Source organism: Babylonia areolata, chromosome 29 (assembly GCF_041734735.1).
Source record: "Babylonia areolata isolate BAREFJ2019XMU chromosome 29, ASM4173473v1, whole genome shotgun sequence".
Classification (NCBI taxonomy): Eukaryota; Metazoa; Mollusca; class Gastropoda; order Neogastropoda; family Buccinidae; genus Babylonia; species Babylonia areolata.
Window position 1 is genome coordinate 1,181,100 of NC_134904.1, and position 15,903 is coordinate 1,197,002.

The following is a 15,903-nucleotide window of genomic DNA, read 5'->3' on the forward strand; positions in this document are numbered from 1 at the left end:
GTAGCTTCCGAACGAGCATCCTGGACGTAGACAAAGGCCTCTCCAATAGACACTTGGCCAACAGAGGCGAACCGACAAAGAAGGAAGAAGAATCTGACAGATAGACCAACATTAGACTTCATCTGCTCAAAGTGTGGCTGACACTGCCATTCTGTATGATAGTCGCGTTCAGCTATGACCATTAGATCAGCTATGACCATTAGATCAGCACAGGAGGTAACTGCTGGGCAAGAATTTGATTACAGTGGAGAGTGTCTTGCCCAAGTTACATCCCCACTCTGTCGGCCAAAAGGGTTTTAGGACAGTCGGCGTTGGGATAGTTCCCAAACGCCAACTAACAACACTAAGTGCCAGTGCAATTTTGCCTCCTAGTTTGAGAATCATAGTCTTTCACAAAAGACTAAAGCTGTAAATGATTTCCCATTGCAATGGAGAAACAATTGATCATACATCTCTCACTTCGCTGTTGGCCCGACTGTCGGGCTTACGTCCGTCTGTGAAATAAGCAGAGTGTTGGGCCTCTAGAATGGGCCTGTCAACCCTCAGCCGACACAGTGCCATAAACATCACCCTTGAGCACAATTCCACAGTCTCCCGAGACTGAGGGGTGCCCACGATATATGTATTAAATCAAAACACTTAGTTGTGACAGTAACTAACAGAGTGACAGTTTACTGAAACAGCAGTGCCGACCCGATGACAGGTTTCTGTGCAGCACGTGTTTTCAGCGTCACGCTGTCAGTCAGTTCGCGCGTGGCCAGACTGACAGACTGAAGGGTGAATATGTATGGTAACCCATTTCAGTCAGAAGAAAGAGATGTATGAATGAGAACATGTGTCTGCGTTCTCTCTCTCTCTCTCTCTCTCTCTCTCTCTCTCTCTCTCTCTCTCTGTTAGAGAGAGAGGGAGAGAGTGTGTGTGTGTGTGTGTGTGTGTGTGTGTGTGTGTGTTTGACAGACAGAGCAAAGGGACTTTGAACGAGCGACGTGGAAGTAGTGCCACTGAAAACGTGTAGATAGAGAGACGGCAGATAAAAACAACAACCCCGTTTGCAGTAAGCATTGCGCCCATTAATTTTACGATCGACACAAGTTGGGTAGACAAGTCACAAAGAAAATCGGAATAACACTGCAACTTTTGCCGCGAACATGGCACCATACACGCACGAGTCGTCGACAGAGAGAGGATTGCAGAGCTTACGAAAGGTCCAGTAACTTGGTGACCACAAGGTTACAAGAGTCTCTGGGTATGGGTGGACTAACCGAAGACCACTGACCACATCAGTGAGCTTAGACTTGTTGAGGCTGAACACAGGTATACTGTGTACCAGTAACAGAACACTGTTCAGAAACCAGACGTGGAGTCTCATTCCTGCTTGCGATCCATGCGCAGTTTTATGGTGTTTAGTCACGTACCCGCACACTGTCCTGAGGGGGTTAATAAAGACACGAGGGAAAGAGGGAAAAGGAAGGCAATGACAGCGATGAGGAGCAAGGTGACGATGTCAACGTTGATGAAGATGACCTTGATGGTGGTGATGGCGATGCTGAGTCTGGTGCCAGTGGTTCAAGGAGCCAGTGAGTTTAGCTGTCTATCTTGCGTTCCTTGTTTCTTTTGATTATACCTCTTCTTTAACTCACTTTGGTTGTTTCTTCTTCTTCTTCCTCTTCTTCTTCTTCTTCTTCTTCTTCTTCTTCTTCTTCTTTCTTCACGCATTGCACTTGACATCTTTACACCTGTTCACTGTTCACCTTTCCTCCTTTCATTTTTCGTTCATTCATCTGTGTGTGTGTGTGTGTGTGTGTGTGTGTGTGTGTGTGTGTGTGTGTGTGTGTGTGTGTGTGTGTGTGTGTGCGTGTGTTTTTGTGTGTGCGTGTTTGTTTTTTGTTTTTGATATGTCCATTATCTCGGAGTTTCGTTAGCGCGCGCATGTGTGTGTGTATAGTAATTATTTGGAACAGACTTGGATTTAGAACAAAGATGGAAGTCAGCAGCTTGAGTGTCCTTTTGCAGGGGGAAACAAATTCAGTTGTCACTGCAGGAACGAAGAACGCTGAATAAAAACCACCACAGGTTATCTGAAGGGAAAACAACTGGGAGTCACACACACTGTGTGGTGAAGCATTTCAGCCGTGTATATTCTGTAGGATGAATATGTTTGGGGTTTTTTTTAAAAGAGGACACAGAAACAATAGCGGGAACTGTCAGTAATGAATGTCTCACGTATTTATTTATGTAAGCTTACCTATTATTTATTCACCTTTTTTTTCTTCTTTTTTTTTCTTTTTGTTTTCTTTTTTTTCTCAAGGCCTGACTAAGCGCGTTGGGTTACACTGCTGGTCAGGCATCTGCTTAGCAGATGTGGTGTAGCGTATATGGATTTGTCCGAACGCAGTGACGCCTCCTTGAGCTACTGATACTGATACTGATACCAGACAAGTTTCCTCTGTTGATTTATCTTAAGATCAATAGTTTCAAGATTTCATAGCAGATTTCTCTGTGTGAACTTCGGGCTGATCTCCCCAAGGAAGAGCGCGTCGCTACACTACAGCGCCACCTTTTTTTTCTTTCTTTTTTTTGTATTTTTTCCTGCGTGCAGTTTTATTTGTTTTTCCTATCGAAGTGGATTTTTCTACAGAATTTTGCCAGGAACAACCCTTTTGTTGCCGTGGGTTCTTTTACGTGCGCTTAGTGCATGCTGCACACGGGACCTCAGTTTATCGTCTCATCCGAATGACTAGCGTCCAGACCACCACTCAAGGTCTAGTGGAGGGGGAGAAAATATCGGCGGCTGAGCCGTGATTCCAACCAGCGCGCTCAGATTCTCTCACTTCCTAGGCGGACGGGTTACCTCTAGGCCATCACTCCACTTGTCCACGTGTCTATCCCAATCACTTGTGAATACTGGACCACAAGTCTACAACCCTATCAATTCAGTCACGACGTCTAGAAGGGCAATATTAGCAATTGATTCCAAGTTTCTCTTCAGTGGAAATAAATCCTCACACTGGTTGCAACGATGTTCAAAACACACACAAACACACACACACACACACACACACACACACACACACACACACACACACACACACGCACGCACGCACGCACGCACGCACACACACGCACGCACGCACGCACGCACGCACACACACACACTAAAACAAGGATTATGGTTAAAATATAACATAAATGGTTTTATATTAAAACATGCTAAAGGACAAAGGTATAACATTTAAATTGATTTACATTGTAATTTGCCTAGGACAAAAATACAGGATTTAAATGTTTTCAAATTCAACATACCATAGGACAAAGATGGTTTCAAAATGAAATATGCCATAGGACAAAGATATAATATTTAAATGATTATGAATTAGAAAATGCCACAGGACATAGATACAACATGTCAATGGCTTCATATTAAGATATGTCATTGGACAAAGAAGTAACAGTTAAATGATTTCTGAATATAGATATTCCAAAGGAAAAAGATACGATGTTGAAATGGTTTCAAATTTGAAAATGCTACATAACACAGATATGACATGTACATGGTTTCGAATAAGAATATGTCATAGGACAAAGATATAACATTTAAATAGTTTCACATTAAGATATGTTTTGGACAAAAATATAACATTTGAATAGTTAACTAGAATAAGCCATAGGGCACATAAATAACATTTAAACAGACTAAGGTTAAGATATGTCGAAGCAAAAAGAAGTAACATTTAAATGGGTTGAAATTAGAATATGCCGTATGACAAGGATATTGCTTTTAAATGCTTTCAAAACAAAATATATAGGTATACCAAAGGACAAAGATACAATATTTAAACGGTTTCAAATCAAAATGACATACAAAAAAAAGATGTAATGCCTAAACGGTTCCAAATTAGGGAATAAACCAAAAGGACAAAGACGCAATACGTAAATGTTGTTTTTTGTTGTTTTTTTCAAATCAAAACCAAAACACAGATATATAAGATGAATTAAAATAATTCATACGAGACTCGAACCCAGAGGACTCCTAGCTGCTCTCTAGTCAGCCGCATGAACCACTACCCCCCCCACCCCTCCCCCTGTACTGTTTTCAGCCCACAACGTACACAGCCTGTCGTGCAGTGCCACTGGTCAGACGTCCATCTCCATTAGCTGGTCAGTGCCGACCACCATCGCCCCCGACCTCACAGGTTACGTCATTGAGGTCACCCGCAACGACGGCCTCAAGACAGAAACCTACCCTGTGAGTAAGGTCCTGGGGGTGGAGGGTGGAGAGGGGGGGGTGTTGGGGATGGGGGGGGGTGTTTATTAAGTAAGGTGTCGTTTTGTTTTTCAGCGTCAAACAGTTTGTGTGTGGGTGTGTGTTTTTTTGTTTGTTTGTTTGGGGTTTTTTGTTGTTGTTGTTGTTGTTTTTTGTTGTTGTTTGTTTGTTTGTTTTTTTGAAGTGTTGTTGCTTTGTGGGGTCAAAAGTGTTGGGGTTTTTGTGGATTTGTTTGTTTGTTTGTTTTTAGCGTGAAATGTGTGTGTGCAATTTTGTCAAAAGTGTGGATTTTTTTGTTGTTGCTTTTTTTGTTTTTTGTTGTTGTTGGTATTGGGGTTTTTTTGTTTGTTTGTTTTTTGTTGGGGTTTTTTTTTGTTTTGTTTTGGGGTTTTTTTTTAGTGTGAAATGCGTGTGTGTAATTTTTTTAAGCCTGGTCGCTTTGTAGCGTCAAACGTTTGTGTATCTTCCTAAGTATGGTTGGTTTGTAGCGTCAAAAGCTCGTGAGCTTTTTGTTTGTTTGTTTTGTTTTGTTTTTGTTTTATTTGTTGTTGTTTTTTGTTTTGTTTGTTTGTTTTTGGTTGTTGCTGTTTTTCTTTCTTTCTTTCTTTTTTCCTTGTCCGTAACGATTCGCGCACCTACATGGGGAGGCCGCAAATACAGAGAGGGAGATAAAGGTTAGGGGCAGGAGCGGGAACGAACAGAGACAACAGACGACAGACAAAGACAAAGAGAAAGCAGAGATGTGTTTATCATGATAACGCCAGGAAAGTTTTCCCTTGGTCATACAGAGCTTGGTAGAAGAAGAAGTATCCAAGGTACCCAGTAAGTGCAAGCCATTGCGCGCAACAGTGCAAAAAAAAATCGATTATATAACGCTACGCTTTCACAAATTTTTCTTCTTCTTTAATTAAAAGAGTTCAAATATAACACAAAAAGAGTTCAAATATAACATGTCTTCTCTCCCTTCCCCCTCCCCCCCACCCCCTCCCCGCCCATGTCCGTCACTCCCCGATACCCCCCCCCCCATCACTTCCACCCTGACGCCCCGACCCCCACCCTCCCCCCTCCCTCCTCCCATTTTTTTTCCAATCCTTCCTCCACCACCACCACCACCACCATACCACCCTCACCCATCACCCATACACCCCAACCACTACCCACCCCACTCACAGCCCACCCACACCTTGCTGTCCCTCATCACAATCACCACGTGTGTTGTGCGCAGACTCAGAGTGTGGGCAGTCCTCTCACCACCACCTTCAGCTGGTCAGGGCTGAGCGTGTATGGGGGTTACCAGGTGTCCGTCACCTGCGTCAGCAACGTCACCCCCGCGCAGTCCCCCACCACCACCACCTGCACCACCGATGAGGGAGGTAAGCCGGCCTGGAGGGGAGGGGAGGGAGGGTGAGTAGGGGGAACACACACACACCCTCTCTCTCTGTCTCTCTCTCTCTCCCTCACCCCCCTCTCTCTCTGAACAAATACATTGATTTATAGATGAATAAGTAAATTGGTTGCTTGCTTGCTTGGTCGGTCGCTCGATCGATTGAGTGATTGATTGATTAGAAAGTACTTCAAACGAGATATATGCACGCTGTAACGTCACAAAACCAGATGTAGTCACACTGTTACGTCATAGGAACGGGCTGTGCTTCGTCATTTCAGTGCCGCTGGTGGGACCCTCTAACGTCACTGCCGTGGCCACGTCATATAACCAGATTGAAGTCACATGGAACGACCTTGCCGCCATTTCCAAGCAAGGAACGTTGCAAGGTACGGTTGATCGTGTGAGTTCGTCAAAAGCTCATGTACATGTTCTCTCGTTTGGGAAGAAGAAAAAAGAGTAAAAGGTAATCCCACCTTCCTCTCTTTGCTAAATGATTTGATACTTTTGAAAAAAAAAATCATTTTGCGTTGTATTGTACTGTATTGTATTGTATTGTATTGGTCACTTTAATATTTTGGAAGAATTTTTTTCTTTTGAGACGATTGAGAGCAAAGCACAAAAACAAAAAAGTGCAAATATAACTAATGCGTTCGCAAATGTTCACACTGTGTGTGTGTGTCTGTCTGTCTGTCTGTCTCTGTCTCTCTTTCCGAATGTGACGCTCGAACGCAGTGCAATGTGTACGTGTTTCTATGTATTTATGTGATTGCTCATCAAATCCTAGTTACAACCACCATCATCATCCCCACCTAGCAACAATCTCTCAACAACCTGATGACCAACTTCAGATGTCTTTCTGACCCTCCACCCCCGGAAACTGTGTAACAAATGTGTACCTACACATGTTTCCATAACGTCACGCAGTCTTTATAGCACGTGACAACAATCTCTCAGCAACCTGATGACTAACCAAAATGTCTTTCTTCCCCTCCCCCGCTCTCTACCCCAACCCCAGAAACTGTGTAACAAATGTGTACGTACACATGTTTCTACAACGTCACGCAGTCTTTATTGCACGTGACAACAATCTCTCAACAACCTGATGACAAACCAAATTGTCTCTCTATGCCCCGGAACGGAAACTGTGGTAACAAATGCGTACACATGTTTCCATGACGTCACGCAGGGTTCCGGCTGACGTACTTCCGGCAGGTGGACGGCACGGCCAACACCCTGACTCTGGGAGCCAACACCTTCAGCCAGACCCTGACCTCTCTGGCCTCTGGAACCACCTACTTGGTATACCTGGTGGCCTACACCAGTGTCGGGGATGGGCTCATCTCTGCTGACTATGCTACAACCTGGGGTAGGGGAATTTTCCCACTGTCATATCGGGGATTCCCCCCATTGTAATATGTACATGTTTTACACATACCACGCCCATTGTAATATGTACATGTTTTACACATACCACGCCCATTGTAATATGTACATGTTTTACACATACCACGCCCATTGTAATATGTACATGTTTTACACATACCACGCCCATTGTAATATGTACATGTTTTACACATACCACGCCCATTGTAATATGTACATGTTTTACACATACCACGTCTATTGTGATATGTACATGTTTTATACATACCACGCCCATTGTAATATGTACGTTTGACACATACCACGCCCATTGTAATATGTACATGTTTTACACATACCACGTCTATTGTGATATGTACATGTTTTACACATACCACGCCCATTGTAATATGTACATGTTTTACACATACCACGCCCATTGTAATATGTACATGTTTTATACATACCACCTCCATTGTAATATGTACATGTTTTACACATACCACCTCCATTGTAATATGTACATGTTTTACACATACCACGCCCATTGTAATATGTACATGTTTTACACATACCACGCCCATTGTAATGTGTACATGTTTTACACATACCACCTCCATTGTAATATGTACATGTTTTACACATACCACGCCCATTGTAATATGTACATGTTTTACACATACCACGCCCATTGTAATATGTACATGTTTTACACATACCACGCCCATTGTAATATGTACGCTACAACCTGGGGCAGGAAAAATGTTCTCCATTATATCATGTAAATGCTTTACACAATGTTGCAACTTGGGTTAGGGATATTTCCCCCATTATGTAAATGTTTTACACAGACTGTGCTACAACCTAGGGTAGGGGATATTTCCCCCATTATACAAATGTTTACACAGACTACGCTACAACCTGGGATAGGGGATATTCCCCCCATAATGTAAATGTTTTACACAGACTACGCTACAACCTCGGGTAGGGGATATTTCCCCCATAATGTAAATGTTTTACACAGACTACGCTACAACCTCGGGTAGGGGATATTTCCCCCATAATGTAAATGTTTTACACAGACTATGCTACAACCTAGGGTAGGGGATATTTCCCCCATTATACAAATGTTTACACAGACTACGCTACAACCTGGGATAGGGGATATTCCCCCCATAATGTAAATGTTTTACACAGACTACGCTACAACCTCGGGTAGGGGATATTTCCCCCATAATGTAAATGTTTTACACAGACTACGCTACAACCTCGGGTAGGGGATATTTCCCCCATAATGTAAATGTTTTACACAGACTACGCTACAACCTAGGGTAGGGGATATTTCCCCCATAATGTAAATGTTTTACACAGACTACGCTACAACCTCGGGTAGGGGATATTTCCCCCATAATGTAAATGTTTTACACAGACTACGCTACAACCTCGGGTAGGGGATATTTCCCCCATTATATACAGACTATGTTACAACTTGCGGTACGGATATTTCCCCCACTCCATAAATGTTTTACACAGACTACGCTACAACTCTGTAAATGTTTTACACAGACTACGCTACAACCTGGGGTAGGGGGATTTTCCCCCATTATGTAAATGTTTTACACAGACTACACTATAACCGACTATGTCAACGATTTGCACAGACAATGCTACAACCTGGGGAGTGGGGGGGATTTCCTCCCATTATGTAAACGTTTTACACAGACCATACTACAACCTTGGGTGGGGAATTTTCCACCGTTATATTATGTAAATGTTTTACACAGACTATACTACAACCTACAAACTCATGTCACTCCTATCTCATATCACAACGGTTCAGTCAAAATACTGACGATCGAAGACGCCTTGTTAAAGTATCAATTTTTACACTGTTTGAGTGATGTGATTTCGAAATGGATAGATAGATAGGCCAAAATAAAATAAAATGGTGGGACACACACACACACACACACACACACACACACACACACACACACACACACACACACACACACACACACACACACACACACACACACACACACACACACACACACACACACAACACACACACACACACACACACACACACACACACACACACACACACACACACCCAAAATGATAAAGCATAACGCGGGGCTTGGAAACTAACACGTGTATTCTTTATGTTTCTCTCAGGATCCCTTGCTGGGCCTCAGCAAAATGGTGAGAATACTTCCGTCTGTCTCTGTGTGTCTGCCTGTCTGTCCATCTGCCTGTCTGTCTATCTGTCTGCCTGTCTGTCTATCTGTCTGTCTGTTTGTCATCCGGCCTGTATGTATTGATGCATATGTATGCATGTATCTATGCGTATGCATGTATGTATACGTGTGTGTCCTTTATTGATATGTGTGGTGTGTGTGTGTAGGTGTTTGCCTCTCTCTCTCTTTCTCTCTCTCTCTCTCTCTCTCTGCTTCTTTCCCTCCCCTCCCACCTCTCTCTCTCCTCTCAGTGAATGTCTGTTTTAAAGACCATTGAGTTGGCCAATGAATCGAAACTCTAAGCAGCTGCATGTCCCGAGTCAGACTCCGGACCCACAAGGAACGACGGGACCACGGTGCATCGTCTCATCCGATTGATCAGCACTCAGACCAGCATTCGGTGTCGGGTGGGAGGTGGGGTTAAAAGTCCTGGTCCGTATTTTGGAATCGAACCGGTGAACACTCGCATCCCAGTTGGGCGCATTGCCACTGGGCCACCACTCCACCTCATGAGACGCCCGTGTTATTTCGAAAGGGGGTATGTACCCACAGTCCACAGAAGAAAAAAAAGACATACAAGGAAATCCTGTACATGCCCCAACACACCTGAGCAAACAAGCGTTTGGATGCACACATGATTCCCCCCTGCCTCTTCATGACGAGTGCACAACAAGATGGGGCGAAAAAGCTCTGGTATTCACCAGTGCTCATGAGTCCTCCATGCTTCTTCATAGGGAGTGTTGAGTGAAAGAAAAGTGGGGCGAAAAAGCCCTGGTATTCACCAGTGCTCATGAGTCCTCCATGCTTCTTCATAGGGAGTGTTGAGTGAAAGAAAAGTGGGGCGAAAAAGCTCTGGTATTCACCAGTGCTCATGAGTCCTCCATGCTTCTTCATAGGGAGTGTTCAGTGAAAGAAAAGTGGGGCGAAAAAGCTCTGGTATTCACCAGTGCTCATGAGTCCTCCATGCTTCTTCATAGGGAGTGTTGAGTGAAAGAAAAGTGGGGCGAAAAAGCTCTGGTATTCACCAGTGCTCATGAGTCCTCCATGCTTCTTCATAGGGAGTGTTCAGTGAAAGAAAAGTGGGGCGAAAAAGCTCTGGTATTCACCAGTGCTCATGAGTCCTCCATGCTTCTTCATAGGGAGTGTTGAGTGAAAGAAAAGTGGGTCGAAAAAGCTCTGGTATTCACCAGTGCTCATGAGTCCTCCATGCTTCTTCATAGGGAGTGTTCAGTGAAAGAAAAGTGGAGCAAAAAAAGCGGCTGGTATCAACCAATGGTCATAATTCTTCCTTGCCACTTCGAAAGAATGTGCAGCGAGAGACAAGTTGAGCGAACTTGCGCTGGTGGTTACCAGTGGTCATGATTCCTCCTGGTTACTTCGTAGGGAGTGTGCAGCAAGGGAAAACTACAGAAAACAAGTGCTGGCATTCCCCAATGGTCACGATTCCTCCATGACACATCGGAGGGAGTGTGCAGTGAGAGAACAGTAGAGCAAACAAGCGCTGGTATTCACCAGTGTTCAGAATTCTCCTTGCTACCTCGGAGGGAGTATGCAGCGAGAGAAAAGTAGAGCAAACAAACGCTTCTTCTTCTTTCCGTTACACGACCAACATCGACTTGCTGATGACTCTGTCGAGGTTCATGCTGCTGGGTATTTTCGTGTCTCCAAAACCCACTGAACACTGACATGGGTTACAGGATCTTTAATGTGCGTATTTGATCTTCTGCGTGCGTATACACACGATGGGGGTTCAGGCACTAGCAGGTCTGCACATATGTTGACCTGGGAGATCGGAAAAATCTCCACCCTTTACCCACCAGGCACCGTTACCGTGATTCGAACCCGGGACCCTCAGATTGAAAGTCCAACGCTTAAACCACCCGGCTATTGCGCCCGTCAACGCTGGTATTTATTTACCATTGGTCATGATTCCTCCTTGCCATTTCATAGGGAATGTGGAAGGAGGGACAAAAGGAAATCATGCTGCTTTGTTTTCTGTGTTCAGAGACGGACAACAGCACAGTGTACTACTGCTACCAGCTGGTCCCGGGAATGATAGAGTTCGAAAGTGCCGGGAAAGAGATGTCCTGTATGGGATACGCCGTCGTCATGGGGTTAGCGGGCTGCATATGCGCTACCCTCCTCCTCATCACCATCTGCCTGTGTTGCTGCGGTGGGGGTGGAGGTGGTGGCGGCGGCGGCGGTGGTGGTGGTGGTGATACTGTTGTGTAAGTGGAGTGTTTTGAATGTTTGTTTGTTTCCTGTGTTTTGTGTCAGTCTGTGTGTTTGTGTCCTGCGTTGTGTGTCAGTCTGTGTGTTTGTGTCCTGTGTTGTGTGTCAGTCTGTGTGTTTGTGTCCTGTGTTGTGTGTCAGTCTGTGTGTTTGTGTCCTGCGTTGTGTGTCAGTCTGTGTGTTTGTGTCCTGTGTTGTGTGTCAGTCTGTGTGTTTGTGTCCTGCGTTGTGTGTCTGTGTGTTTGTGTCCTGCGTTGTGTGTCAGTCTGTGTGTTTGTGTCCTGTGTTGTGTGTCAGTCTGTGTGTTTGTGTCCTGTGTTGTGTGTCAGTCTGTGTGTTTGTGTCCTGCGTTGTGTGTCTGTGTGTTTGTGTCCTGCGTTGTGTGTCTGTGTGTTTGTGTCCTGTGTTGTGTGTCAGTCTGTGTGTTTGTGTCCTGCGTTGTGTGTCAGTCTGTGTGTTTGTGTCCTGTGTTGTGTGTCAGTCTGTGTGTTTGTGTCCTGTGTTGTGTGTTTGTGTCCTGTGTTGTGTGTCAGTCTGTGTGTTTGTGTCCTGTGTTTTGTGTCAGTCTGTGTGTTTGTGTCCTGCGTTGTGTGTCAGTCTGTGTGTTTGTGTCCTGCGTTGTGTGTCTGTGTGTTTGTGTCCTGCGTTGTGTGTCAGTCTGTGTGTTTGTGTCCTGCGTTGTGTGTCTGTGTGTTTGTGTCCTGCGTTGTGTGTCAGTCTGTGTGTTTGTGTCCTGTGTTGTGTGTCAGTCTGTGTGTTTGTGTCCTGCGTTGTGTGTCAGTCTGTGTGTTTGTGTCCTGTGTTGTGTGTCTGTGTGTTTGTGTCCTGTGTTGTGTGTCAGTCTGTGTGTTTGTGTCCTGTGTTGTGTGTCAGTCTGTGTGTTTGTGTCCTGCGTTGTGTGTCTGTGTGTTTGTGTCCTGTGTTGTGTGTCTGTGTGTTTGTGTCCTGTGTTGTGTGTCAGTCTGTGTGTTTGTGTCCTGTGTTGTGTGTCTGTGTGTTTGTGTCCTGTGTTGTGTGTCAGTCTGTGTGTTTGTGTCCTGTGTTGTGTGTCTGTGTGTTTGTGTCCTGCGTTGTGTGTCAGTCTGTGTGTTTGTGTCCTGTGTGTTTGTGTCCTGTGTTGTGTGTCAGTCTGTGTGTTTGTGTCCTGCGTTGTGTGTCAGTCTGTGTGTTTGTGTCCTGTGTTGTGTGTCAGTCTGTGTGTTTGTGTCCTGTGTTGTGTGTCAGTCTGTGTGTTTGTGTCCTGCGTTGTGTGTCTGTGTGTTTGTGTCCTGCGTTGTGTGTCTGTGTGTTTGTGTCCTGTGTTGTGTGTCAGTCTGTGTGTTTGTGTCCTGCGTTGTGTGTCAGTCTGTGTGTTTGTGTCCTGTGTTGTGTGTCAGTCTGTGTGTTTGTGTCCTGTGTTGTGTGTTTGTGTCCTGTGTTGTGTGTCAGTCTGTGTGTTTGTGTCCTGTGTTTTGTGTCAGTCTGTGTGTTTGTGTCCTGCGTTGTGTGTCAGTCTGTGTGTTTGTGTCCTGTGTTGTGTGTCAGTCTGTGTGTTTGTGTCCTGTGTTGTGTGTTTGTGTCCTGTGTTGTGTGTCAGTCTGTGTGTTTGTGTCCTGCGTTGTGTGTCAGTCTGTGTGTTTGTGTCCTGTGTTGTGTGTCTGTGTGTTTGTGTCCTGTGTTGTGTGTCTGTGTGTTTGTGTCCTGCGTTGTGTGTCAGTCTGTGTGTTTGTGTCCTGTGTTGTGTGTCAGTCTGTGTGTTTGTGTCCTGTGTTGTGTGTCAGTCTGTGTGTTTGTGTCCTGCGTTGTGTGTCTGTGTGTTTGTGTCCTGCGTTGTGTGTCTGTGTGTTTGTGTCCTGTGTTGTGTGTCAGTCTGTGTGTTTGTGTCCTGCGTTGTGTGTCAGTCTGTGTGTTTGTGTCCTGTGTTGTGTGTCAGTCTGTGTGTTTGTGTCCTGTGTTGTGTGTTTGTGTCCTGTGTTGTGTGTCAGTCTGTGTGTTTGTGTCCTGTGTTTTGTGTCAGTCTGTGTGTTTGTGTCCTGCGTTGTGTGTCAGTCTGTGTGTTTGTGTCCTGCGTTGTGTGTCTGTGTGTTTGTGTCCTGCGTTGTGTGTCAGTCTGTGTGTTTGTGTCCTGCGTTGTGTGTCTGTGTGTTTGTGTCCTGCGTTGTGTGTCAGTCTGTGTGTTTGTGTCCTGTGTTGTGTGTCAGTCTGTGTGTTTGTGTCCTGCGTTGTGTGTCAGTCTGTGTGTTTGTGTCCTGTGTTGTGTGTCTGTGTGTTTGTGTCCTGCGTTGTGTGTCAGTCTGTGTGTTTGTGTCCTGCGTTGTGTGTCAGTCTGTGTGTTTGTGTCCTGTGTTGTGTGTCTGTGTGTTTGTGTCCTGCGTTGTGTGTCTGTGTGTTTGTGTCCTGTGTTGTGTGTCAGTCTGTGTGTTTGTGTCCTGCGTTGTGTGTCTGTGTGTTTGTGTCCTGTGTTGTGTGTCAGTCTGTGTGTTTGTGTCCTGCGTTGTGTGTCTGTGTGTTTGTGTCCTGCGTTGTGTGTCAGTCTGTGTGTTTGTGTCCTGTGTGTTTGTGTCCTGTGTTGTGTGTCAGTCTGTGTGTTTGTGTCCTGCGTTGTGTGTCAGTCTGTGTGTTTGTGTCCTGTGTTGTGTGTCTGTGTGTTTGTGTCCTGTGTTGTGTGTCTGTTTGTGTGTTTGTGTCCTGTGTTATGTGTGTATGTGTGGTGTTTTATGAAAATATGTGTTTGTGTTGTGTGTGTGCGGGCGTTTGAGCGTGTTTCAGTCCTGTGGTTTCAGTGAACGTGTCAACACTTAGTTCTCTTTCAGATATTTAAAGGTATCTTTCTAGTATCATCACACACATACTTAGTTTTCGGTCTGTGTTGCCACAGTATTGTTGTAGATCCGGTAGTCGTGTAGACACTGAAGTCCAGCAAGCTGCCTTGAATGTGCTCTTCTGTCCCTCTTCTTCGGTGCTCTCAACTTTGGTTCCGCGGATATACTGTTTGCCAAAACCCACCTGGACCACGTTGTTAATGATTTTGTACATCATGGTGAGCCTTGCGATCGGCTTTGTAGGGATGTCCATCTACCTGTAGCAGATGTGGTGTGGAGTATATGGATTTGTCCGAACTAACGCAATGACGCCTCCCTGAGAGACTGAAACGGAAACTGTGTTTTCAGTGTGATGGAGAGAGAGCCCACACCGTGCTACAGCCCTGAGCCGCCCTCTGTAGCCACTGCCCGAGACGTGGGCTTTGAGGAGGATGAGTGGGCCTCACACCCCCACCGCCCCCCCTCCAGGGAGGCCTGGAAAGAGGACAAAGAGGGCCCGCCCCCGACCATCGTGGAAGAAAGCGATGAATGGTGATTTGTTGATTAAAAAAATAATAAATAAATAAATGAAAAAGGAGAAGAAGAAAAAAAGAACGAAGTTTCACCATCTGTGAAGAACTGAAGTGGTGACGTGTTTTTTGTTGTTGTTTTGTATCTTACGTCATCTCCGAAGTAACGCGTGTGATGATGTAAAAGACAGTTTGTGAGGAACCGAAGCAGTGACTTTATACTGACAAGTAATTTGCCTTTACGCTTGGTTCATGGAGTGCACTCTTCTGTGTGACTGAGCGCACGTGCGTGCATATGTGTATGCATGAAGTGGAGTGATGGCTTAGAGGTAACGCGTCTGCTTAGGAAGCAATAGAATCTGAGCACGCTGATTCGAATCACGGCTCAGCCACCGATATTTTCTGCCCCTCCACTAGACCTTAAGAGGTGGTCTGGACGCTAGTCATTCGAATGAGACGATAAACCGAGGTCCCGTGTGCAGCATGCACTTAGCGCACCTAAAAGAGCCCACGACAACAAAATTCTGTAGAAAAATCCACTTCGATAGGAAAAACAAATAAAACTGCACACAGGAAAAAAATACCCCCAAAATGGGTGGCGTTGTAGTGTAGCAACACGCTCTCTCCCTGGGGTAAAGCGGCCCGAATTTCACACAAAGAAATCTGTTGTGACAAAAAGAGAAATACAATATAACACAATACGATACAATGAATGTATGTATGTCTGTGTGTGTGTGTGTGTCACGGCTTTGTGTGCCTTTGTGTATGTGCGTGTGTATTTGCGCGCGCGCGTGTGTGTGTGTTCCATACATATGTGTGTTCCACTGTTGTGTGTTTATGTTGGAAGGGGGTGGGGGAAGTTGGGGAACGAAAAAATGCACTCCATGCGTATGCATCAGTGTATGGTGTGTGCGCTCTGTGTGTGGGGGTGCGGGGGGGGGAGGGAAGAGGCGGTTGCTGGGGTTGACCATGATAATGTAGCTGCCTGTCATGGTGATACTGGACTGACGCTGTCAGAATCGTGTTGATCCCACCATCTGCACTCCGTCCGGAAGTAGCCGTAAAACCGTACATTGCCGTGTCAGCTGCTTTCATTGATTTGTGT

General features: G+C 45.2%; 1 protein-coding gene across 1 annotated transcript; it reads left to right on the forward strand.

Moving 5' to 3' along the window:
* The first annotated feature begins 1,483 nt into the window (after nt 1–1,483).
* LOC143275028 (netrin receptor unc-40-like) lies at nt 1,484–14,824 on the forward strand. Its single transcript, XM_076579091.1, has 8 exons — nt 1,484–1,577; nt 4,098–4,246; nt 5,490–5,637; nt 5,930–6,037; nt 6,838–7,017; nt 9,195–9,221; nt 11,262–11,484; nt 14,638–14,824. Exons 1-8 carry the CDS (start codon nt 1,484–1,486, stop codon nt 14,822–14,824), a joined length of 1,116 nt encoding a protein of 371 aa, XP_076435206.1.
* The last annotated feature ends 1,079 nt before the right edge of the window (nt 14,825–15,903 follow it).

Excerpts from the sequence above, each read along its gene's own strand:
- LOC143275028 (XM_076579091.1), top strand. The coding sequence starts at position 1,484 with ATGAGGAGCAAGGTGACGATGTCAACGTTGATGAAGATGACCTTGATG. Across the intron at positions 1,578-4,097 it reads GCCAGTGGTTCAAGGAGCCA|CCCACAACGTACACAGCCTG; the intron begins GTGAGTTTAGCT and ends TACTGTTTTCAG. Across the intron at positions 11,485-14,637 it reads GGTGGTGGTGATACTGTTGT|TGTGATGGAGAGAGAGCCCA; the intron begins GTAAGTGGAGTG and ends CTGTGTTTTCAG.